This window comes from Citrus clementina, unplaced genomic scaffold (assembly GCF_000493195.1).
Source record: "Citrus clementina cultivar Clemenules unplaced genomic scaffold, Citrus_clementina_v1.0 scaffold_5, whole genome shotgun sequence".
Lineage (NCBI taxonomy): Eukaryota > Viridiplantae > Streptophyta > Magnoliopsida > Sapindales > Rutaceae > Citrus > Citrus x clementina.
In genome coordinates this window covers 2,187,613-2,214,008 of record NW_006262201.1, presented here as the reverse complement: position 1 = coordinate 2,214,008, position 26,396 = coordinate 2,187,613, and the positions used below count along the sequence as shown (strand labels likewise).

General features: G+C 33.1%; 3 protein-coding genes and 1 pseudogene across 13 annotated transcripts in view; 2 read left to right on the top strand and 2 right to left on the bottom strand.

Moving 5' to 3' along the window:
• The window catches only part of LOC18042150 (uncharacterized protein At5g08430), a 10,321-nt gene extending 5,817 nt beyond the window's left edge, over nt 1-4,504 (top strand). For 4 of the 7 annotated variants that reach the window (XM_006431440.2, XM_024183963.1, XM_024183964.1 and 1 more), the window contains exons 5-14: nt 99-975; nt 1,188-1,288; nt 1,372-1,431; nt 2,364-2,414; nt 2,839-2,909; nt 3,064-3,320; nt 3,729-3,890; nt 3,993-4,080; nt 4,172-4,339; nt 4,446-4,504. In XM_006431440.2, the coding sequence (XP_006431503.2) occupies nt 99-975; nt 1,188-1,288; nt 1,372-1,431; nt 2,364-2,414; nt 2,839-2,909; nt 3,064-3,320; nt 3,729-3,890; nt 3,993-4,080; nt 4,172-4,331 (1,827 nt within the window). In that variant the 3' untranslated portion in view covers nt 4,332-4,339; nt 4,446-4,504. Of the gene's footprint in view, nt 1-98; nt 976-1,187; nt 1,289-1,371; nt 1,432-2,363; nt 2,415-2,838; nt 2,910-3,063; nt 3,321-3,728; nt 3,891-3,992; nt 4,081-4,160; nt 4,357-4,445 lie in introns of those variants that run through there. The other 3 variants (XM_006431439.2, XM_024183965.1, XM_024183966.1) reach the window with 3 other exon arrangements.
• A 551-nt stretch (nt 4,505-5,055) lies between these two features.
• LOC18042900 (COX assembly mitochondrial protein 2 homolog) lies at nt 5,056-7,816 on the bottom strand. The gene is made up of 4 exons (XM_006431437.2): nt 7,334-7,816; nt 7,163-7,257; nt 5,363-5,467; nt 5,056-5,255 (listed from the first exon to the last, which is right to left on the bottom strand). The coding sequence occupies exons 2-4, from the start codon at nt 7,205-7,207 to the stop codon at nt 5,154-5,156; spliced, it is 252 nt and encodes an 83-aa protein (XP_006431500.1). The 5' UTR covers nt 7,208-7,257; nt 7,334-7,816; the 3' UTR covers nt 5,056-5,153.
• Nucleotides 7,817-8,411: 595 nt separating this feature from the next.
• On the bottom strand, nt 8,412-13,372 carry LOC18042899 (protein FAR1-RELATED SEQUENCE 11). Of its 5 annotated transcripts, XM_024184227.1 has the most exons (5): nt 13,286-13,361; nt 12,494-12,993; nt 11,053-12,073; nt 10,167-10,610; nt 8,412-9,425 (listed from the first exon to the last, which is right to left on the bottom strand). In XM_024184227.1, the coding sequence occupies exons 3-5, from the start codon at nt 12,031-12,033 to the stop codon at nt 8,808-8,810; spliced, it is 2,043 nt and encodes a 680-aa protein (XP_024039995.1). In that variant the 5' UTR covers nt 12,034-12,073; nt 12,494-12,993; nt 13,286-13,361; the 3' UTR covers nt 8,412-8,807. The 5 variants fall into 5 exon arrangements, with proteins under 5 accessions (XP_024039995.1, XP_024039994.1, XP_006431499.1 ...); XM_024184226.1 differs by lacking the exon at nt 12,494-12,993 and having other exon boundaries at nt 13,286-13,372; XM_006431436.2 differs by lacking the exon at nt 13,286-13,361 and having other exon boundaries at nt 12,494-13,263.
• Nucleotides 13,373-23,538: 10,166 nt separating this feature from the next.
• Nucleotides 23,539-24,389, top strand: LOC18042898 (annotated as a pseudogene).
• The last annotated feature ends 2,007 nt before the right edge of the window (nt 24,390-26,396 follow it).

Below are 26,396 nucleotides of genomic sequence, written 5' to 3'. Positions count from 1 at the left end.
GTAGCTGGTTGAGTCATGTAATCATCTTGGTTTTTGCAATACAGGCAATACATAAACACTAACATTTTTATGCAATGGCTTTCTTTATTGCTCTACAGTGCAAGATAGACTTCAGTGATCCAGAAAATAGTTACTTTTATGAGTATTGGCAGATAATAAAGGATAAGGAACGCTTGACTTCAGAACAAGTTATTTCAGCATACAACCGGCTGAAAAGTGGTGAACTTTATTCTGGTGCTTCTGATTCATTTGAATCTGATGAAGGTAAAGACGATAGTGATGAATCTGAAGACGATAGTCAAATTAGGAAAAGGAAGAGATCCAAAGGAAAGGTATCTGTGGCAAATAGGAAAGTGAAGTCAAGCAGAAAAGAGTTTGTTGGATGGGGATCGAGACCTCTCTTGGAGTTCCTTGCTTCCATTGGCAAAGACACAACCCGAGAATTATCAGATGATGCTATTACAACTATCATTAGTGGATATTGTAAAGAAAACAAACTTTTTCACCCAGAAAGAAAGAGAAAAATCATTTGTGATGCAAGGCTTAAGGCTCTTTTTGGTCGGAAGTCGGTGAATAAAAATAGTGTACCTAAACTTCTGACCATTCATCTAGCTGAGAACTTGGACCTTCTTGAGGAGGAATTTGGAAGTTGTTCAGAAATTGAGGTTGAAGAAGACTTGGAGGCATGTAAAAGGCAATCAAACTCAGTAAAAAGATCCCATACCAAGGAAGTTGTCGGGGATGTTCAAAAAAATTCTCATACCAAGGAAGTTGTTATGAATGTTCAAGAAAGCTGTTTTGCATCTGTAGTCCCTAAAAATATCAAGCATGTCTACTTGAGGAAGAGTTTAGTGGAGGAGCTGTCAAAGCAACTCGAGACTTTTGAAGCTAAAGTAATGGGAAGTTTTGTGAGAGTAAGATCAGACCCAAATGATTATCTGCAGAAAAATTCTCACCAGCTTGTGCAAGTTTCAGGTGATTATTTCAATCATGATTACAATAATTCAACTAATGCATCACTGAATAAATAATGCATGGCTTTCTGATTTGACAAAAATCATACACATTTCCTGCTTCGACATTAAATAAGATCATGTTATCATGGAATGCTACTCGTTGCATTAACTGTTTCCTCTGGCTTAGGTAATTCATGTCCTACTTCAGAATATAATTTTGTATCATTACAGGCATACATAAAACAAGTGTCAATGCAGAAATTCTCCTCGAACTCTCTGATAGAGTAAAATGGGTACCCATATGCAATCTGTCCAATGATGACTTCTCTGAGGTTGTATGTTTAGTATGTAGGTTTATTTATCTAATTTCTTTACTTAAAAAGTAGATACTTATTTTAAGTGCTATTACTTACAGGAAGAATGTGAGGATTTGCGTCAGAGAGTGAAAAATGGCCTGGCTAATAGGCCAACTGTTGTAAGTTTTGGATACTTTAGCTGTTTGGTTTTCTTTTTTAGTGTGGCACGATTTGAGAACCACTGTATTGTATGTATTAGATTATGCTCATTCTCACATTACAGACTTCTATTTTACATGGTAGTTTGTTAAGATTCCTTGTGTATAGCAGTGATTACTCTGGTAGTGAATTGTAGTGGCTGAAAAACTATTTAATTTATAAACAAAAAAGATTTAATGGTGTAACATTTTCTGGAAAGGACAAAATAGTTATCAAGAAATAATAGTTATCAAGAAATAATTCTTACAGAAATGTTAGCGGATCACAAAACTGCTGATTTCATTATGCATGGGGGAGATCTTTGCAGCGGTCAAAAGTACCTCTAAATTGTAATGTATTGTTTCTGACTGCACACCAGTTTGCTTTAAAAAATTTCTCTTATCATTCTCAATGTTGCTAAAATACTAATGGGACAACGTGGGAAATTATGCAGCATTCCCTGATGTATTGTAATCTTTTACCTTGATATATCAGCCTTCTCGTATCCAAGGGGTTGCCATGTTGTTAACGCCACGTTGTTGTTTTGACCTTGATACGCTGTTCAGTTTGTACATGATTCCTGAAATGTGTTACATTTTAGCCATGAAGATTTAAACCAAATGAATTTATTTTGGAAATTTATTTCTTAAACCATAGGAAGGCAGACTATTTCTTTATCCTAATCTTAACTATTTTACTTACGTTGCTTTTCTTGGTCTAGCTCTTTAAATTCTCTTTTTCTTTCGACAAATAATTTGTGGCCTTTAAGAAAGTAGTTTCAAAGAAAATGCATGAGTTTAATACTGTTCAATGATAAGTGTAAAGAACATTGCAGCTTCCTTTTGCATATCAAAATAATTAACGAAAATACTATACAGACCTTACCAGAGTGTGTGACTGTGTTGATTTGCAGGTGGAGCTTAGGCAGAAGGCCGTTTGTCTGCATGAGGATATAACCAAACATGTATGTATTTTCATTTAACATGTGAAGAGTTGGAAACTTTTGGTATTTCCAGAATTATAATTCCATGGCTTTAATTCATTTAGCAATGAGCTTAAATTACACCAGAAGGTGGAATTCGAGCCAGTAATGAGACCCAGATAATTAAAAGATAAAGAAGAAAAAAATAAATTAGTATATAAGGGTGGATTTACAATTTTTCTCTAAGTAGTGTTTTATCATAACTTATTTTGTTTCTTGTAATTATTAGATGTGCTTGTTTTGGTCACTTTTCAAAAAGACCTTTTTATAACTTCAGCTGACCCCATGCTCGTGTATACTTTTATGATTTGGTGGACCTCTCCTTTTTTTTAAAAAACTTTCATAAACTGCTTTCCATATTCACATTTGTTGTTTCAATTTTTTTTTCTTTTTTGAATAAAATTAGTGGATCGCAAGAGAGCTGGATATACTGCGAAAGTGTGTTGATAGAGCAAATGAGAAAGGATGGAGGAGACAATATCCTTCATGTAGTGGTCATACAAAGTTGGACTAGTAAGTTTCTCATATGCATGCAATTAGATGTGCATTTAAACAACTCACTAGTATAGAATTTGTGGAATGGCATTTGCAAAAGGAAAATTGGTCGTCCTTAACCTGCCTCTTCGCATACGCTGTATGTGGACATGGATAAACTCCTGAAGCTTCAAACGCCATCAGAACAATCACGTTTATTAAATGAGATTCCGGAAGTAATTGCAGACATAATTGAGCTTCAACCGGATTGTGTGGACTCTACACAGATCGATGAAAAAGAAAATATTGGTACCTCTCCGGAATCTGGACATCAAAGAACTTATACAAGTCCTGCTCAGAATCTGAAAAGCAATGGAGTCTCTTGCCACTTGAATGACTCAACAGATACTGCAGGTTGTCATTCTCCAGCTTTTTCTTATAAAAAATCAATATTAGTTTATTTGAATGACTGCAAAGTTCTCTAACTATATCAAATGTAATTGTCAATGAGTACATATGCATGCGGACGTAAATTCTTCTAGAATCTGAGATGACTTCAATTCTGTTTTAGATCAGTGGAATTGATTAATTTAGAATTCAATTCCTTTCTACTTGTACAGTATTTTTCTCCATACACAATTTTATATACCAGTTCTTGGAATGATTCAGTGTGCCATTAAGTGTAATATCTTTTAAAATTAAGAACAATGATAGGCTAATGCTTCTCCTAGATGTTGGCTGTTCGGTTGGGTTTGTCCTATCGTCTTCATCTCTCTGACAGTACTCAATATCTGTCTGTTTGCCTATATATGTAATTGATAGCCATGGTGACTGAAGACAAGACTCAAATCACTGCTCCTAGTGGCCAGCAATATGGAGTTGGATCTCATAATGAAGCTTATGGATCTGGGCTGTCTTGTGTTCGTGCAATGAAACCAAGTGGCAATGAAGCTCCAAATACTGCTGCAGACTTGGCTGCTGATGGTATTATTTACATTAAAAATTGAAGAATTCTACCTCTACTTATTTTAGAACTAAATATGCTAAATATCTAAAATATTTTTCTCTTATCCCTTCTTGTTTTAGGCATGACTGAAATGAACAAAAGGGGTGAAGAAAACAGTAATGATGTTGCTCAACGGTCTGGCATGGCAATTGAAATGCACAATAGCAGGTGGACATAAGTAGTTTCACGGTTTCTAAATTGTCATTAAAGTTTATGCATTGTTTCTATATTTTTCGCTTCAAGTCAAGTATGCATGCAGTTCCTCGGAGCATGATAGTCACAACCCTGTGCTTGTTGACCAAACAAATGAATTCGAGCTAGTTGTAAAGGATATTCAAGAAGTGAAGAAAACTATGAAAGAAGTGCTAGAAGGATTTAAAGATTTGAAGGAGCAAATGCGTTTGAAGCTATCTTCATAACTCATCAGGTGAACTGCCATTTTGGGTATAATTATTTTTAACCTCTCGTTAAGCACAACTAATCATCTATATGCTATTATCAATCTTAATCTTATATCACTCTTGTCTTTTAAGTTTTGTACAGGATGTTGCTTTTGAGTGAAGTAAAAAGCAGTGGCATGAAGTTTAACTAAGATTTCATTTTGTACTAGTAACAAATACCTGAGGGGCACTCCTTTAGAATTCAGTTTCAGGGAAACTTGTTTAAGCTACTTATTTCATATGGTACTTGTATATTTTTGTCATTTAGATTCTGGAAAAATGAAGCAACAAAGTTTACTAATGAGGAGATTCATGTCATATATTCATGCCTTTTCTTTCGTCTACAGTAATCATTGACACTAAAGTGGCTGTAATTTTTTAGCACCATGTTTTTTGTTACATTTTTCGAGCTTCTTGTATGTATGCAGAACCGTTAAAACAATGATATGCAGAGGATAAATGATATCTCCTCTCCTCACCAATGAATAAAATGCGGAATTCTTTAATTAGTCTCCCATAAACCGACTTTTATGTATTTACAGAAGTTTTTACACAAAAGTTTAAAGCAATCTTGACATCAAAATAAAAGCTGCTATTTATGTTGGAGCACGCATCAATAATTTTCCTTAAGGAAACAAATTTGTCGGATTCGAAATAGATTTCTTATAGGGAGAAAAAGAGTAACAGAATTTTAAGAATTGCGTGACCGCAACAGAAGACCTTTTAGTTTTTACAGGTTCACTATACCAATCACATTATGCTGCGTTGAAATCTCATATAATTGAGAGTTCAAAATCAAATTCAAAATTTTGCTTCAGCCTCAGCAGTTTCTTTCCTCAATGACTCGAGCCTTTCTTTCAATTTCTTGCTCTGCTGGAAGTTTGCCTTCCGCTTCACAGCTTTCTGCAGAATGTAAACACAATAATTTGATCAAAATCTCAGGTACAGATATGCATGTCAGGTAGCAAAATTCATACACAAAGTGTAGTTGCACAGAAATTTAAACTCACTTCCTGACGGAAACATCGATCAAGCTTTATTTTGAGCTCTGTACAATCACCAAAGAATTTCCCGATAGGATGATCCAAGTGGCACTTTTGAAACTCCTCAATAATCTGATCGACAATGTCTTCAGTCACTTGATTTAAGCCAAAAAATACAAAATTACCATCAAGACTAAGTTTAAAACTTGATGGTTAATTTTTTCTCGTCTTCACTGTAGAAACTGATTAGACCTTCTGTTCCAACATCCCCCAATTATCTAATGGGCAAATGTATAGTTCAACGATTTCAAAGAGACTGATGCTAAGTTAAGTTTCACCCTAGAGATATAAGATAGAAGGACCTTTTTGGTCTGAAAAAGCAAGAGGTGCACTTTTAAATAAGCACAGGATACATGCTTTTTTAGAACAAAATGCTTCTTAGGTCAAAATGAACTTTTAAGTGCATTTTGAAGAAACATTTCAAGGTGCTTTATAAAACAGAAAGTGGTTTTATTTAAAAGCACTCCTTGCAAAAACATGCCCAAATGCACCTACATATCAACTGCACTTTTGTGAGTGCTGCTGGTATTCTACCAGATACTCAAAAGCCCTATAGTTACGTAAACTGATTAATATTTGACCATAAAAATATAACTGAAGAAGGTTTATATTCAAAGTTGTTTCAACTAAAAAAAAAGGCTTTTAAAGAAACATATATCTGGAAAGTACTCCTAAATTACTTTTTTTTTTTTAAATTACAATTAAACACTATAAAATAGACACAAAAACAGGTCAAGTATTTAAAAATTGTAGAGCCAACCTCCCACAGTACCTTACATTCACCAAAGATTTTTCCCAATTCGATGATCAAACTGACACTCAAACAACTCCTCAATTATCTTTTCCACAACATCCTACCCATCCTAACACATTATTTACACAATGACGAAAACAATCATTGATACAGTTTGACTATGCTATCTTGTCTATATATCAGTAACTTGATTTAGTGAAACAAATTAAAATTATCATCAAGACTATAAAATCAGAACTCAATTGTAAAGAAAGTTATATTCACTTCTCTTCCCCAGAATTAAAAGGGATAAGACCTGCTCTTCCCTCATTATTCACTCAGAATTTCAAAAACATTAGTGTTTGTATTAACTTCTCTTCCTCAGAATTAAGAGGGATAAGACCTGCTCTTCCCCTATTATTCACTCAGAATCTCAAAGAGACTAGTGTCACATTAGCAAGTCTCATTGTGTTCTGCTAGGTTATTGTCACTACCAAAACAATCCTAAAAGACCAAAAGTATATTGTATCTATTTTATAGTGCTCGGCTGAAATAGAAAAAACAACTTTTTTGATCCCAAAAATCATTTCAACTACTTTTTTCAAAAGCAACTGAGGTCTAAAAGACTAAAAGTACTTTAACTGCATTTTGAAGAACATTTCATAAGTGTTTTTTATAAAACAGTTGCAAGTATTTTTACAGAAAACGCTCTTACTTGAAAGCACATATCCTAAAACATTTCAAAATATGCGTGCTCTTCATACTCACCTATATAATCTCACATTAGCATTTTACCATAAGGTATATGACATGAAGTGCTTTCAAATAAAAGCGCTTTCTGTAAAAGCGCCTAAACCTGCTTTATAAAAAATCACATCCATAAAAAGACACTCCAAATATGCATAATCTATTCCAACAAAAATTCTCTAAGCATAATATTCACTCAAAAAAGGAACCCATTAGAGAAGAGCTTTCTACAGAACCACTTCTATTAACAATTAAATATAGCAAAATGGAAGGAAAATGAAACTTACCTCAGCACACATCGGATGCCTATGTAACGTCAACGGAGGGTGCATTTTTATGTTTTCTTTGAAAAGTAAATTGAAAATTCAAGCTTTTTATTTCCCTGCAATAACAAATACAAATCATGCAGTAAAGTAATAATAGGAAAGAAATTTGGATTATTTATAACAAAAACGCACCGTTTTTAGAAGCTATCTGTAGGGTTTAAGTTTGTTTGTGCTTCTTTTTCTCCTTTGTAGTCAGTGGTGTAAACCAATTCACAACTGTTTACCCTAAGTCTTATGCAAATTCACAACAAACCCATATGAAGAATTCAGGTCAATTTCACAAAAAAAAAAATAAAAATTTCAAGCAAAACAGACCGAATCACCAACTGGGTATTGGCGAAAATTTGAAAAGAAGCAAAAAGAGCTCAGCTGTTGAGAAAGGAAAGAGCCGTTTAAGCTGTTGAGAGAGAAAAGAGCGACCGAGCGGTGAACGGCGGACTAATCAGCGTCGACTGGGTCGTCTGATCTGGTTTGATTTGGTCGATGCCATCCCTCTGAATGTGAATTATAGAAAATAGAAATGCTAGTGGGTGGGATGCTGAGCATTTATGTGTGGTGTTCTCAGATATTATTTTTATTTTTATTTTTAGTTTCCCTTTTATGTCTACATGAGAATTAGGTTGTTGGGAAAATTACAAATTATATAAGTGAGCATTAGTGTATGTTACATGCTGAGCATATGTATAGATAATAGAATTTTAGGACTCTTTGTGAATAGTATTTAAACTATAAAATAATCATGTAGCATCGTGTGGGCAAACACTATCGTCATTAAATTATCACTTCATAAATTATAATTATATATTAATTGATCTCACTATTTGATCTAATTTTGTTTAGACACTAATAAAAATATGGCTATATTTCATTAGAATTCTAAAAAATAAGTATAATTTAGAAAAGTGTTTTCATCAATATTTTCGATTAATTTAGAGATATAAATTATTCTATCCATTTTAGATTCATTGATAAGTGTATTATTTATATTCTTTTAATAAAATTAATTAAAAAGAAAGGTTAAAATTGTTTGCAAAGGACTCTGTAGCTAGTGCGCTAACGGAAGCACCAAGACATATAGATTAATTAGTTGCTAGAAGGGTCATCATCATAAAATATCATTCAGCTTTATTAGTCTAGGAAGCACTTCCACAACGTGCTTTCCGAGTGTACTCCATTCGGACACATCCTATTGTAAACTTGCGTACTGGGATTTTGATAAAACAGCTTCTATTCTGTCTTCAACTTGCTTCAAAGCACAGCACACAACAGAATATGTAGCTTGTACCTGATTGATAAAGTGAACAACTATTGCTATAACATAACCACATGGATAAACTCATGTACATGCCAAAAACAGTTTGTTCTGTGTATATTTGTACATATCGAATCCTTGCAAAATGCTGTCTGCATAGGAACAGGCAGAATCATCGATGCCAGGGAAATAAAAGAGCGAGTATAATTTCATTGTTGATTGCATGCAACAAAAAATACAAAATTGACCTGCAAATGCTTTCGATCATGAATCTTAATTTTTCCCTCTTTCCCTTTTTCTTTCCACAAGAATCCAGATGATACTAAAGCTGACTATTTTAAGGTATTTGTTGACTTATAGATTCCTGTGAAGTGGGGAAATGTCTCTCAAACCTTGAGTCGAAACTGGTTGCTGTCTAATGCGAGATAAAAGGTAAGAGACTTGTTCGGTTGCAAGATCTAACCTCTCCTTAGATTTGACAGATTCGGCAATTAGAGATGATACCATGCTCTGCAAAAACTGAATCCTTTCTGCATGATCGCTTGGTGAACTTTGAAGAAGCTTTACAGAATGTGTGCTGATCTTGCGCCAACGTAGGGGGAGGTACCTTTCTGGGATCTGAAAGCAGTTTCCTGTTGAGAGAACACGAAGGGTATGCCGACAGAGAATTCCAGAAAACTCAAACTGATGGCAGCTGCAGCTTATGATGCCTTCCTGTGGAGCCCAATACACTTTCCGGCCCCCTTCAAGTTTTGTGTGGTGTCTTACAAGGAAGCCATCTTCAAAGGGGAAAGACGCATAATGAGCAGCCAAAACAAGTTGCTCTTGAAGCTTAGAGAAAGCAAAAGGAGTGAGGACTGAAGCGGCATGAGATTCCATAGGAGCGCCAGTCTTCAGGCAAATGTTTTGGAGATTCTGTTGCATTGTCTGTTGTTCGGCGGCTTGATCTTTAAAATCCACAGCCACAGCCACCTGCTTATGCCAAGCTGAGTCAGCAAAATGAAGATCTTTGACATTAAAAAAATAAGACAGCAGATGGAAAGAAAATACAGACAACCACAGCAATGACCTAAATCAGAAAGCAGAATTTCTGAAGGCCCCAATGATCAAGACTCCAATTAGAACTTCAATACATGCAAAAACTAGTATTCCCATAAAGAAAGAAAGGAGAAGAATGTAGTTAGGTGCAACTTTCTCAAGTGAGAACAAAACTCGAATTATGATAACAAAGATACAAAAGTTTTTCAAAATTGGGGGTTGGTCAAAGAGATAAGGCTTAAATCCATTTTCTAAACCAAGTACTTCAAGTACTCTTCTCAAGATAAAAGGCAGCAGTCCACAAAGGTTGTGACCCCATACTAACATGGGTGCTTGATTCAATAAACTTGACTTGAAGTTCCGCTCAGCCAAAATTCCAATCCCATACAACAATTCAATTAGGCATGGGTAAAGATGTCAAGCAATCCTATGCCACACCAGCTTAATCAAGTACATTTTTAGATATTATACACAATAACGTCCAATTTATATCAAGCTGTAACCGATAAAGGAACTAGAATCCTTCAAAGAAACACAACACCAAGCGTATCCTCTTTTTGCCCATTGGTTTTGTCATCTTCAAAAACGTATTTCAAAAAGAATTTTCAATTTTAGAAAACTAACCTCCATCCCATAGAATAAATAGAACCAACAGAAATTAAAAGAGCAACTTACTTGTTCCACAAAGTGTGCAAGCCGGGTTTGTGCACCCAAAAACCTTTGAATGAAAGCATTAATAGCTTTTGAGTGGCCAGTTGTAGTCATTCCTGCAAAGAAATTGCTTCTTAAGTATGGTAATGCCCACTGCATGCGTAAGGCAAACAAGTTGGCTATGTGCCTGTTAGTATGAAGCCCAAATGAATTGACCATGTCCCTCCAACCCATTTCAAAGTCCTCAATTGATTCTAGATTATAAAGCCGATAAAACTCAGCCTTCCACTCATTGTAACGCTCCCCAAGAACAGCATTAAACCAGGACGGAAACTTCACCACAATCATCCATATGCAGAGTGCATGTTTAGTCACTGGCATTTCCATGGCTATGGCTTCTTTGAGACACATATTTTGGTCAGTTAATATTGTCTGTGGAGCCTTCCCATCCATAAATGCTAGGAATGCCTGCACAAACAATACAAAACAGAGCACTAAAGTAAATTAGAGAACTATTGAGCTTTTCAAGAGGTTATATGCACACATATGTACATCTGAGTGCAATTGCAATTGTACGAATCAAATGCCCCATGACCATTTAGACTACCCATTCTAACAGCAAAGATAATAAACACTAACTACAATGTTATAAATGTAAAAAGATGTTACACTGTCATCCCATTTAAAACTCAATAATGAAGCCAACATACGCTTTGTGCACCACCCTTGCCTGTCTACCAGTCTATTCATTTGTTTTCAATTTCAAAAGCTACATCCCATTCAGTCCTACTATCAGTAGAACAGAAAAGGAATAGATCAGTTGCAGTATCTTACTGAAATTTCGGATGTGGCCAGTGAGGAATAAAATGTGATACTGTTTGAAAAAAGTCACATTGTTTGACTCTATTACCTTGAGCGCCCATGAGAATGACCTTAAATTTTCCTCTCGTAAAAGTGTGCAGCCAAAGAAGCAAGGCACACCATAATTGTTCACTCCGACCCATATCCCAAGTGGCATGTCTAATGCAGTTAAGCGATGTGTTGTATCGAAAACCACTGCATCACCAAAGATCTCATATGCCTGGATTGATGATGCATACGACCAAGCAATGTTTTCTAACCTGTTGTTAGAATCAAGTGTATACTCATATCTAAAGTTAGGGTCTTTTTCCTTGATGTTTCTACACATTCTTAATAAATCTACACTTTCATCTTCTGGATCTAATTTCCTAATTGACTGAAGTAAATTTCTCACATCCTTCTCAGTAAATGGTAAGTATCCTGGCTCCACACATTTCTCAAGTTCCATGAGTCGCATCATTTGCTGAACTGAAATTCCTGTTTTGGCAAACATAAGTATTCGGCTTTTGTCTGTTTCTGATATAGTACGATATGCAGGAAGAAAACGAACTTGATTTGGCTCTAAAAGTTCATGATTATGGTTATTAGCAAAGCCTGTAACACGCCACTCTGGTGCTCCTAATTCAGTAACTTTGCTTATCCGCATGTATGCTTGACATCCACATCTTGAGGATTTTCTATTTCTTTGAGGTTTATTTTCATTTGAGGTTTTGATAGGGGTATTACCAGCACGGTGGCACACAAAGTAGCGTCTTGTTAGTCCTTTACCTACACCATCTTTTCCTTCGGTGCGATGACGTCGGATAGAGAAACCACAACTTTTTGCAAATTCACTATAGTATTCATACGCTGCATCATGAGTTGGAAATCTTTGTCCAATGTATGGAACCACATCATTGGTGGATTCTAGAGAGAGTCTTGTTTCATCAGGTGATTCCTCTGTGCTGCTAGTATCATCTAAAGATAATGATCGTTGGTCTGAAGGATCATCATAAACCATCAGCATCTGTCCGGCATCATCAGACATCATATTTCTCTCATTAACACCCTTGAGGTAGACCTTAGAGCCTCTGTCCGTTACATAACAAAAATGCATCAATCAATATCCAAATGTATTCCAACGAATAAGGACAATGGTAATATGTGTGTGAATGTAAGGTGCTCTCATTTCATATTTATTCAAAGACACAAAAACACATGTTAAAATGATAAGCAGTCAGTCTAAACGTTGGTGAGAAGCACAAAGGAAAAACAATAAAAAGTACATATAAACACAAATGGTGATGTACAAAAAAGACCTAAATGCTTTACCATTTTGGCATCTTTATGCTTCCATAGAAGGAACCATATTGTATCACGACTTAGCCTTCACTTGACTAATTACGTTCATTGGATAGGCATGATGACATTTCAGGTTTTTGAATTCTCATGTAAACAGCCAAAAAAAAAAAAAAAAAGAGAGAAGCAAGTCAAATCGTTGAGGGGCTTACCTATACACTAATAAGCATCCTCCTAGACCTTATGGTCTTAAAAGAAAAATACGTTGTAATATTTCCCTTATTTTGTAGCTGTGCAAAATGAAAGAAACAAATGCATAAACTAAAAAATCATCTGGCATGCTCTTGACTTGACAATCGAGTCAAATCCGTCTTGTTCTTGTTAAAATAAACTAATCATCAAAGTTCTAGAAGAGAGCAAACAGAAGAATGATTTATAAACTTAGCAGATATAACTGGTTGCTCCTGCTCGACCTTTTCTCAACATATGTCAATAAAAAAATCCAATCAACAGGACAAGTCATTCCCTCCATGAGAACTCCCATTGCAAATTCTCCTCAAAAGTGAAAAAAACACCAAATTCTTTCACAAACCCATCTCAAAAATCCACATTCTCACAGCACAACCTCAAATTTCACCATGATAATCAAACCATCCAATACCCAGTTCACTCATTTGCACATTATCTCAAACCCACCAATCGAAATTGCATTCTGCAAACAAAACCTCTCTCAATCAATAAAACAATCACCCATATACACACTGACAAAGCTAAATTCCACCATTTCGTAACACATTATGCAGATTCAACCACTGCCCTATCTTCAAAAACAGGAAAACACAACTGGGATTTTACTTTCAGCAACAAATAATCACACAACCAACATTATTAATTTCTGATCATCTAACATTTTTAATCTGTACATAACAGTAAAAGCAAAATTCACAAGCATACGAGTGATAATATCGAGCTATAAGAGTTTATAAAGAGAGTAAAGAACGAACCAACCAGTGATGTCGCATTTGATTGAAACTCAGATATTGTTGAAGGAGCAGCCCTAATTTGCGCAGGGAGGTGACGGGGACCTTTTTATCTATCCTGCGCACATTTCCTATCGTACGCTGTCCCTGTAATTTGTGGAAATATTAATTGGAGTAATAACATTGCCACCCCAGTTGTTTCATTATTTCTTAATCGAGGACAAAGTATATCCAAATGTATCAAATAAGTAACTAACCATGCTCAATTGACTATAGTACCCTTTAATCTAAAGCTTAAGCTATTATATCTCTTACATTTTGAATGTCGTCCATATTCGTAAGTGAGTTATCCACGGCTATTCAATTACAGTCTGTGAGGAATACGAATATCAATAATTAACATTTGATGCTAAAAATAGTTCCCTCAAGATTTGTAAGCAGCGGTGCTGCAAATGGGCTATGAGCCTATTGGCACTAACATTTGATACTAAAAATATTGGCATGTGGTATGAAGGCGCAATCTGATGAGTTAATTTTTTCCGGTACAGCTTCCTTATTTTCTCTCCCTCTCTCGTTATCCAAATTGACTAGATTGTCAATGTACTTGTGCAGGAACATCCAATCGCCTCTCATGAAGGTCAATTTCAAGTCAACTAACTGCTTGGATTGAGGGAAAATTTGACATTCTATAGCGGAAAATGATGTTTGCCCGAGGTCAAATCCTGGGTCAAACCCCGAAACTGCGTCAAACGACGCCATTTCGGCTCTTAATTTTTTTTGTTTTCAAGCGTTATTGAACGACGATGTTTCTGCTTCAATTTTTTTATTTGTTCTGATTTGCTTTCAACGAAGTCGTTTTGGTCTGTAAATGGCAGCCTTCTTCTTCCTCTTTCTTTAACCCAGCTGAACCATTTCTTCTTCCTTTTCTTCGTTCTCTTAACGGCACTGTTTTTGCTTGAATTTTTTTATTGAAAAATTAAACCATTTGCGGAAGATGAAATACAGAAATAATCAGGAAGTAATTGATATTGTAATGATGGTACATAGCAACAGGCAACAGCCAACAAACTGCATCAAAAGCCCAGAACACTTGAAACTGACAATCAGAACTCGCATTAAAACAAAGATCTTTAACACTTCGAAGCTACAAAACATTAGATTTTGAAACTCAAATTCAATGTTACAATGTTACTGATCATAAAAACGCAGGGAAAAATTTAAAATAAAATTAAAAAACAAAATGCTACAAAGAAGACAGTACCGAAAAAAAAATTTCAAGCTTCCGAAATTCAAGCTTTCAGGCACAATGTTAATCTTGCTCTGCCGAAACTTCGCAGCTGCTGTTGGTCTTGAGTAGCCGAAACTAATCTTGCTCGTAGCCGAAACTCAGCTGCTGTTGGTCTTGTTCTTCACTAAATGCAAGGGCTGTGGATCTCGTTCAGCTTAAGACGAAGAGGATGGAGCTTTAATTAGTAGATGCCGAAACTAATCTTGCTCGCAACCGAAACTCAGCCGAAACGCAGCTGCTGTTGGTCTTGTTCTTCACTAAATGCAAGGGCTGTGGATCTCGTTCAGCTTAAGACGAAGAGGATGGAGCTTTAATTAGTAGATCCCGTTCTGCTGTTGACTCAAGGGCTGTGGATCTTGGTCGAGGATGGAAGAAACGAAAAAGAAATGAAGAAAGGATGGAAGAAACGAAAAAGAAAAAAATAAAGAAAACGACGCAAATAAGAAACCGCGAAGCAAAAAATAAAAAAATAAAAAGCAAAACGACGACGTTTTATATTTTTCGGGGTTTGACCCGGGGCAAACATCAGCACTCTTCTATAGCACTTTATTGCTGTGAGCACCTTCCATAACAACCCCCTAATGATATTCGTCCATAAGGGACTCGTAATGACAATAGAAAAAGTAATAATTCTTATCACTTAAAATCGTTTTTTTCTTAATTTAAAAATTTTTACATCATAGTGCCGTATTTCTGTGGCCCCATACATATATGGGCAAATATCATTACTAATGTTCAATATCAATGCCTTTATTATACACCATTTTATTGTTAACATATTAATAAACATATTTCCGAAAACAATTAATGCTACAATAAGTTCGTATTTATCTTTCTTTTTCTTTTTCTTTTCTACTATTATATAACTACAATGTCAATTAGTATCTAAATATTTAACGAATACTAAGCAGCAAGACAGCTGATTTGAGCTGTAATGATGCCAAAAAGATGGTAGCAATATCGATATTTTTAATGTGCATTGCTTCAAGAAACGATGGAGTCCACGTAGCAAATCTCTCAGGAAAGCAACATATGAGGGGGAGAAAGGGAATTGCAAAAAACTCTCAATAAGCCTCTTGCCAAAAAAAATTCAGGTATGAAATTGTTCATTCTTATGGTCGGTTTGGTATACACCAAAACAAAACTGGTAATAAATAACAGATATTTTGTAGCGGATTCTAAGAAAAAGGGTATAAGTCAAAAAAATATAATAGAGTTGTGATAGATTTTGTGTCTATCATGCATTCATGACGGATTCGTGATAGAAATAAATTGTGTTAAGGATATAGGACGACTTTGTGATGGAAATTGTTACATCAATAATGCATGATAGAATTTTCATGTTGACTTGATTTTAGCGCGTTTTTGATCAAAATTTTGGGTATTATTTAAAATAAAATATTATTTGAATGAAGAAATGTTGTCATTTCAAGTAAGTTGGAATGACAATGTTTTTATCATAAATTTAAAATATTATATTTATAAATTTTTTAATTATAAAATAAAATTTAAAAATAAGAAAAACACCGTTTTGGCGATTTCTAATCCTTAATTTTTTTTTTCTAAGTATCGAACACAACACAAATAGAGAGAAGGCAAAGGGTACTAACTTAAAACCCTTGGTACTGACTTCTCTGAATCTCTTGAAACTGACTTCCTTTTCACCATCATCTTGCCGGAATCTTGAACATCGTCTGCCTCGCGCACTAGCTACCGATTGCATTGTGAAATTGACTAAGTGAAGGTGCATTTTGTGGTGTCACCATCGTCTTCCTCACTATCGTCCTCCTTGACATCGTGATCCTTGCCATCATTTTCTGTCCTCATCTTGCCATCTTCCGCACTGTCATCTTTTCAAAACCCTTGGTATGATTTTTGTTCTGTCCTCATTTTGCATGATGTTTATTTCACATAAATCTAAGTTAAATTAATTAATTATATAAATAATTTGGCGAAAAGCCTAATTAAAAAAATTGATTAATTAATTTGTTGAAAGAGAGCAAAGGATGTTGGTTTGTTAGGATTAGTAATAGGAGTAGTAGTAGCAGTTGTGATGTAGATTTAGGAGATGAAGGATTAGAGAAAAGGGATAATTATTTAGCAATAATAATAGTACTAGTAGCAGGATCGGGAGCCAGATAATTTGCAAATTTAGGGGTAAGTTTGCATTAAATCTTGGGGTTATTGGGAATTGATGTGGTAGTACTGGTTTTGCAACATATGTATACCATCTAATACTTTTTTTATACTTAGAACCTAATTCAACTTTTGATGCAAAATTTTATTTTAATTTGTTGAAAGATGGTATCTTTCCTTATGTAATAGTTGATATTGTTTTTTTTTTGTTGGAATAGCTTGCTGCCATCTCCTTTCTTGCACAATTTGTTGCCATTTCTTTTGTTGGAATAGTTTGCAGTAAAGAAAATAATTTGATATGGTAAGTAAATTGTACCTTATTTATTTTTTTAGAGTTTAGAGTTTGTTAGTTTATAGTTGCATGAAAGCAATCTTATATTCTAGTCCTTTATTTTTAGAGTTTTGAGGGTATCCTTCCCAATGTAATAGTTAATCTTAGGACTTGGACCATGTTTGCATTGGCAAAGCATATTAGTAGAACACTTTTTTGTTTCTTTTAATATTATAGTGTTCTAGATGTCAAATACTCTAGATGTTTTTTGCTGCACCAAACATGTGATCATGCAATTTTTTTGGACTTAATTTTGATTCATATCAGAACAAAATATAGATAAGTCTATATGGTCATGGCATGGGCCTTCCAACATGTGTAAGCATGCGCCAAGAAAAATTCAGCAAATTTGTTCTAAAAAATTATTAGGAGATTTATTAAACTCATTTCTTCCATATGCATAAGAAATGAAATGTAATATCAAATTAAAGAAAACTCATACTAGATTCATCATCACAAAACCCCTGCAAATCACACAACAAAAGAGAATGCATACTAATTAATTAATACTAGTCAACATTTCTAGTCCTTCAGTGTATATGCTAGATAGCCAGTTGATCTAAAACAGAAACAAGCAATTTGCACAAAAAATAAAAGTACAATTACTAAGATGAAAAAGAAGTGTAATAGTAGCACTGTAGCAGCAGCAGCAGCAGCACTAGAACTTAATTAACAGCAAGAGAGATTAAAGATACAAAACACAGAAATTAATGTATATCCAAAGAACCACAAATTTAATTAAATGATGAATCTTTTTACTGATGTAAGCTGCATGATTAATGTGTTCTTATTGAAAACATCTTTTTGGGATTTGATTTTGCTGTATTTTTTTATTTGAAACTGGTTCAAATTGTTTATGAAGATAATATTGAGTTTTAAGTTATAGTTGCTTGATTGTAGGACCTTGAATTTACTCTGACGCTATCCGCAAGTTAATTCTGACGATGACATGCATGATTTACAGGGTGCTGGTCTTGAAAATCTTGGAAATACTTGTTTTTCGAATTCAGTGTTGCAGTGTTTGACATATACAAAGCCTCGAGCAACATACTTGCAGAGTGGCAAACATTGAAGTTCTTGTAAATAGCTTTGTTCTACCCGACTGCCTTTCATCTACTGCTCTTCTCAATATGCGCAATAAAATTATGCAGGCATGTGATCATTTTTTCATCAAAATTGTATGTATAGGTGCTGTTGAATTTGTTATGTTTGTGGATATGTTACTAATTTTTTAAATCTTTTCTTTTTTTTTTTCAATTCTTTGAATGAATTGTTCTCTTTTTTTCTCTTTGGATGTTGAAAAGATTGCTACTTCAGTTTATGTCTTCTTCCGTATGTTTTTTTTTTGTTTGTTTTTTGATGTTCATCGCATTTGTTTATGCTGCAGCAAGGGTATTTTAGTCATTGTTAATTTGTACTTTGCTTATATGTATTGGTAATATATTTTAATTTTTTATTTATATGTAACCTCCTTAATGTGTCAGGATCAGATTTAATTGAAACAAAAAATGAATAAGTCTTGAATTCATTGTAGTAAAATGTCAAAAGAGTATGAAGATGAGGTTGAAGAACTTATGAAGTTTGCTATTGATGATGTTGAAGGCAGTAGCGTCATTAAATGTCTGTGTACTAAATGCATGAATTTATTCTTTCGTACACATAAGGTTGTGATTACATTAGATACTAGTTGTATTTATTTTGAAATTAATTTTTTTGGATTGAATGGATGTTAATTAATATTATTTATTTTTAGTTTTTTGACCATATTCATTTTATTAATTAAATCTATAAATAGGAATTCATTAATAAATTATAATTACGATATAACTTTTTCAAATATATATATATATATATATATATAAGTCTATGATGGGAAACAACCATCATAAAGTCTATCATAAAAAAATTCCTACCAAAAATGAATAACAAATTAGCCAATGATAATTGAAATTCCGGCCAAAATATTGTGTGATGGACATATGACTGTGAAATACCATCATAAATTAATGATGAAAAAATATTTTGTCATAAATTAATGACAGTAATATAGATGACGGATAAATAGTCTGTCATACAGCTCCTTTGATGACAATTATTTCCTATCATCTATTATCTATTTTCTTGTAATGATACCTTTTCAAGTAAAGATTATTTGAGTAGAGGTTTTGTCAGTAGAGCCTTTGTCAGTAGAGCCTTTATACCTAAAAAAATTTAGTTGTTTGGTTGTAAATAAATTTTTTTTTAAAAAAATCATAAAATTACACTTTAATAGGCAAATTTTTTAAATTTTATGAAAAAATAAATTAAAATTGTTGAATAAGTAGGTGATATTTTAGAACTTTTAATATTTAAGAAAAAAACTTTTCAATTTCCAATCTCAAAAGTCTAACATTTGAGCTTTTGCTAGTAGAGTCAAAATAGCATATTTAATCTCCAAAAATTCTACTAAAAAACAATAAAATAACAAAAAAAATTTGATAAGAACTTATGATATTAAATAAGCACTTATAATCATTAGATTAGACATACCATATAGACATTTAGACTTGTACAAAATATTTAGAAGAAAGGACACCAATACCCCAAGATTTGAGGAAATTGCCATTAAGACCTACATGTTTTTAACAAGGGATACCAAGACCCATTTTTTACCATAATATCCTTTGAATATACCAATTACAACATTGACTAAAATTTTGTAATTAATGCAAATATAATATAAATAATATAATCCATCCAATAGACTAATAATATTAAATTATTTTTATATTTAAAATAATATTAAAATTTTGAATTATTATATTTATTTTGATAATATATTTGTATTTATTATAAAGATTTTAGATAAATCTTTAGGTTAAATAGATTTTAAAATTAACAAAATACTCCGTATTAATAATAGTAAAATAATTTCTTCTAAATTATGTTTCTATTTATTATTAAAAATTAGTTTAATATAATAAAATATGTCTAATAGATTGTAAAATAAAAAATTAAAATTATTTAATATATATATATATATATATATTAATACATTTATTTAAATGCTATATCTCTATTTATTATAAATTTTGGGGTCAATTTTTTTTAGTTTATACAGTCAAAGAGTATTATAGTTGAAAAGGGTCTTGGTGCCCCTCATAAAAAGCTTGAGGTATTCGGGGGTGTAAGCATTCTTTTTCCAAAATATCTTTTTCCTTAATTTATGATAATTGATAGAAAATGATTCAAAGATTTTGGAGAAGAAATATAGTTATCGACAAAATATATATTTTTCACTATAGTATTTGAAAATTCTTTTAGATATATAAACGCTTCTAATTAGATATTTCTCCACAAAAAAAAAAAAAAATATATATATATATATATATATGGCCACTGTTCTAATCTGGTATTCCCGAATTGAAATAGTGTCCAGGAATCATTTGGGGGCGGTTGGATTGAAATCTAACGGCCCCCAAATCTTTTTTTTTTGTTGGCTGCACATGATGGAGCCCACCATGTGCAGCCAATGTTGGTCTTTGAATTTACATCTAAGGGTCGGACTGGAACAACACCCTATATATAAAAAAGAATTTGATAAATACATACATGTGTGTGTGTCTGTTTATTTATCAAATTCTTTTATTTTAAAAAACAAATACGAGTTACTGATATGAGAAAAACTGAATTCCAAACATGGACAAATTTTTGGTTATTTGAAGACCTTTTTTTTTTAACTGTTATTTTTCTTTTTTTCTTTTGTATATTTAAAGCTCGAGGGAGGTGAAGTTGCTGATTGCATAGACTTTCATAAACAAACGTCGTTGGACAATCCTTTGCTCAAAGATCACTAGATCCAGGCAATTATTTAATTTTTTTTCCCTCTGTGATATCATTTATTAATTCCTCTTAGAAGGGGGCTTAACTACGACAATACAAACTTTAATTTTAATATCATTTTCAAATAGATGCACCGCAATCATTTGTAGCGAGAAGAATGAAACAACTAGAAGCAATACCTACAAATAAAATTTGCCCTTTTGGAACAGTTCCAATTCTAAGAATCACATAAGGGAATTATCAAGAAATGGCAAGAGCTATCAATCACTCAAAAGGTTTTCCCCTATACTAACGGACGTTCACATGTAAGTTTATTTTTTTAATAGAATTTTATATAATCTTACAGCGATTGACCACTAAATAATGTAATAATGTAAGTTTGAGGAGATTATTTATTATGCCAATGGCTTTTATATGGTATTATAGTAAAAAACTCATGTATGAGTGGATTCACATTACCTTACTGTATGATCATGATTGGTTATAGTTATACATGCATGATAAAGGTGTTAACGTAACGGCTCTACCAAAACTCATCTTACTAATAATAAAAGCTAGCTTGGGATAACCATTAATTCTTGAGATTGTTTTTTCAGTATGAGTTTATTTATGCTTAATTAGATTAAAGTTTAGATCATGAAAAGAGTTTTATTTATCTTTCTAACTTCTAATTATATATTTGAGGAAAAAGGATACCTACAATCTCAAAATTTTGGAAAATGGTCACAAAAATCTCTAAGTTTTCAAAAAGAGACATAAAGACCCCTTTTGACCATAATACCCTTTGGATATTGTAATTAGAAAATTGAATTTAAAGTCTTTTAACTAATACAAATTTAATTTAAAATTATAATCTTTGTAGTAGATTGATAATATCAAATTATTTTTAACGTAAAGTAATACTAAAATTTTAAATTATTATATTTATCTTAATAATATATTTGTATTTATTATAAAGATTTTACATTAATCTTTGGTTAAATAAATTTTACAATTAAAAAATCTCCCTGTTAATCATATTTAAATTATTTTTTTACATAATATTCAAAATAATTTTAATTTAGTTATTTTAATATTATTGTTCTATTTATTATTAAAAATTATTTTAATATAATAAATAGGTCCATTTTTTAAATATTAAATTAATTTAAAATATATATTATTATATTTATTTTAATACCATATTTTTTTGGGGTAATTACCCCTCGATGATACATATTTTGACAAATTTCAAACAGGTGACATATTTTTTAAAAAAACTCGACTGGTGACAATACGTTAACTTTGCTGTAACTTTAACAGGAACAATAAATTAATTACAAAAATAATATTTTTGCCCCTAGAATTAATTATAAAATGATGTTTCTACCCTTGTAATAGCTACAAAATGACGTTTCTATCCCTACAATTAGTTACAAAATATGTTTTTGCCCCTACTCAATTATTTTTATTTTTAAATAAAAAATATGTAAAAATTACATCTAAGTTCAATTAATGAGCTTTTTTTTGGTTAAATCAAACAAATCTATTTTAAAAAATTTTCTTGTTGAATCAATCTTTGCCGTTAATAAGAAAATTTTGTTTGATTCAAGAAGAACGAGAGGTATGACCCTTCGCTTCAATTAGACTGCTTTGATTGGATCTGATCTGGTAGACAGTCTGAGATAGAAAAAATTATAAATCTAAGATCGTGGTTTTGATCGGTTATAGATCGATATATATAAATAATAGATGGAATTGATAGAAAAATTCATAAACCTGTGAAAAGCATTGGCATTCTAAGGTAACCGTAGCCTTCTCCTCGTGAGGGAGTGAAACCCCCAACGAAGACAGTGCTTTTTTTAAAAAGGTTTGTTTGATTTAACAAAAAAAGCCTGTTAATTACACTGGATGTACTTTTTTTATTATATATTTTTCTATTTAAAAAATAAAAAATAATTGAGTAGGGGCGAAAACATATTTTGTAACTAATTGTAGGGATAAAAATGTCATTTTGTAGCTATTATAGGGGTAGAAACATTATTTTATAATTAATTCTAAGGGCAAAAATATTATTTTATAATTAATTAACTGTTTACATTAAAGTTAACTGCAAAGTTAACATATTGTCATCCGCTTGAGTATTTTTATAAAAATGTGTCACCTTTTTGAAATTTGTGAAAACATGTGTCATCCAGGGGTAATTAATCCAATTTTTATTTATTATAAAATTTTGGGGGTTATTAGAGTCAAAAGAATTCTTATTGTTCTTTATTAAAAACTTAATGTTCTTTGTAATTATTTCTTCAAACCTTGGGGTGTTCTTTTTCCTATGTTTGATTCAGCAAGTTTACCTTTATGTGCAAGGGATGCAAGATAGATATAGAGGAGCTAGTGGGTTCAATTCTGTTTACAATTTTACAATATCCAACAAGCAGCATAGCAGCGCCTTTATTGACGTCCGAAATGAACCTAATTATATTAATATAGGATGGATGGTAATTTACTCTCTCGATCTCTGTTTTATTTATGCATCCATTAAAATTTGGAACAATGATTTTATACCCCATAAAGAAATTTTAAAATAGCCGAAATACAACAATTAGCGAATTAATTTGTAGAGTTAATTTCACAATAATATTCAGGTAGAAAGAGAGCATAATTGATTAAATTAATATGCATAATATCACATGATTCAATCTTTATGTATTGCTAGTCGCGACTTCTCAGCCAAAACTCTTATCATCACAGCACAGGTGAGCTCGACGATCGAACAATGGGTGCATACAAGTACGTGTCGGAGCTATGGAGGAAGAAGCAGTCGGATGTGATGAGGTTCTTGCAGAGGGTGAGGTGCTGGGAGTACCGTCAGCACCCTTCCATCGTCCGCGTCACCCGTCCCACTCGCCCCGACAAGGCTCGCCGCTTGGGCTACAAGGCCAAGCAGGGTTATGTCGTTTATCGTGTGCGTGTAAGACGTGGAGGACGAAAGAGACCAGTTCCCAAGGGTATTGTATATGGTAAACCGACAAACCAGGGTGTCACTCAGCTTAAATTCCAGCGCAGCAAGCGTTCAGTTGCTGAGGAACGTGCCGGTCGTAAGCTTGGTGGCCTTAAGGTTCTCAACTCATACTGGATCAATGAGGATTCAACTTACAAGTACTTTGAGGTAATCCTGGTGGATGCTGCCCACAATGCTATCCGCAATGACCCAGGATCAACTGGATCTGTAAGCCTGTCCACAAGCACAGGGAGCTTCGTGGACTCACTTCTGCTGGGAAGAAGTACAGAGGTCTCCGAGGAAAGGGTCACTTGCACCACAAGGCACGACCTTCAAGAAGGGCAACCTGGAAGAGGAACCAAACTCTCTCTCTCAGGCGTTACCGTTAAACTTCTGTATTGTTTACTTTGTGTTTTTCACATTATCAACCTAGTTTAATTGCTGTTGAGTTTGAACTCCGAAACAAGTGTTTTGGGTTAGTTTTTGCTGCAACATGGTTAATTTTGTTTCATTTGGGCAATTGAATTTTGTAATTCCTATGGATTGTTTTATCCGATGAATACCTTCTATATTTGTGGGATTCATTCCAAAAAAAAAAAAAAAAAATCTTTATGTATTGCTGGACTAAGTGAATTAACACATTGATGCACAATAGTTTTATTTATTACGGAAAGTAAATTACACGGACACAAACATAGAAAATCTCTTGTATATCTCAAGGAGATTTTAGTAGTACAACCCAAACTAAATTTGAAACTCATATAATTGACAGGTAATAACTATACCCATCCTTTTATTTAATTAAACATAGTATAAAAGAGTAACACTCTTGGATTTAACCAGTGTGGTCAAGATTTCTCCCATATTGAGGGACAACAAGAAGATCAAGATTATCGTTTGCAGTGTCATCCTCCACAATACTGTGCCAATGTGGAATAGTCCAACCCTCCGACCACTCATTACCTGAAAATTTATATTAGAAAAGTTATTCATAGATACATAAACTAAAATAAGAATTATAAATGATATCAAAAAATGAAGTTGGCTCAAAAACCTGGGTAAGTAGACTCCATATTCTTCAAATGAGATAAGATCAAAACTCGGAAGTAATTAAGTTGCTTTTGCTTCTGGTTTGATATAGTATGTGTATATCTGCCTCTATATATATACACTGAAGATGGATGCAATGCAGATAATAAATAAATAAAAGATTGTGAGTCCGATTCGGGCATAAATCATGTTCCTGTTAGCTGGCCAGATTTTGTTTTTTTTTGTTTTTCTCTAAAGGATAAGAATAATAATCTAACCAGATAATATAATAATAATCTAACCAGATAATATTTTCTATTATAAGAATAAGAACAATTATCTTTTTTTTTTTTTAAAAGAAAATGACAACGTCTTTTTATTTATTGATGGGACAAAAACGAGGGAGAGAGGAGTTTGTTAAGCAAAAACACACAGAGACATGTAATGTAAGTAACATTGCGAACTCTGTTGTGGCTGTGAGCTCTGCTCTCTGATCATTCACATTCATTACACAAATACATCCAAACAAAGCCGACAACCCCCCGACCCTCATCCCCATGACTTGCCTTCGCTCCATGTGATTCCTCAACTACTTGTCAAAAATAAAATCGTCCATCTTCATCATCCTCCGCGCGTCCTGATCGGGCCGATGCCAATTGGCATTCAAACTGGCCGTTGGATTAAGATGAGGATGATATGTACATGTAGGTAACATCGATCCACCAGAAGAATAGAGTTATGTCCGCGACCAAACACTCCCCCCCTCCCCAACGAACAAATTTGGGATCTCGAGCTGCTCACATTAAATGTTTGCCTCAGAGGGCCACACCGCCCGTGCGAACGTAGGCCTAGAATAAGAACAATTATCTATTCGGCCAGATTTTTTTTCATTTCTTGAAATATTGTCATGTCTATAAATTTATTTGGTATGATTTATTACTGAAATTTGATTGACATTTGAGTAGCGAAGAGGATGATTTGTTACTGAAATTTAATTAACATTTGCCTGACGAAGAAATGCAGTTTATCATTAGAGTTTGAGAAGTTGATAAATTTAGATACTGAGAAATAAGTTTGAACTTCCGTTCGTTTTCAATCTTGAGCTTTATTCTAAAAACGTTAGGTTTTGACATTTAAATAGCAAAATTGTAGATAAATTAAATATTAGCCTTATAATTTTTTAAATGCAGCGTGTCGAAATTCTCTATTTTCGTTTTTTTTTTCAAAAAAAATTAATAAACACATGCTTTGAGAGGCCCGCTTTTTCTTTTTTTTAAAAAAAAATTCAGATTAAGAAAAATTATTTGCAGAAGGATCCAAATCATTATTAAAGACTATAGTATAATTGTACGAATTACGTGGGATCTGAATTCCATGGCTCACAACTCATGTTCAACTAAAAATGGTAGAAAAAAAGTAGATCACAACGGAAAAAAGTTTTTTGACTCGATGAAAAATTCGTCGGCAGTAATTTATGATTATCAAACTAATATGTTCGTGATGACAGACTATTGAGGAAAAAATGTTTTATTTTATCAAATAACCTTAT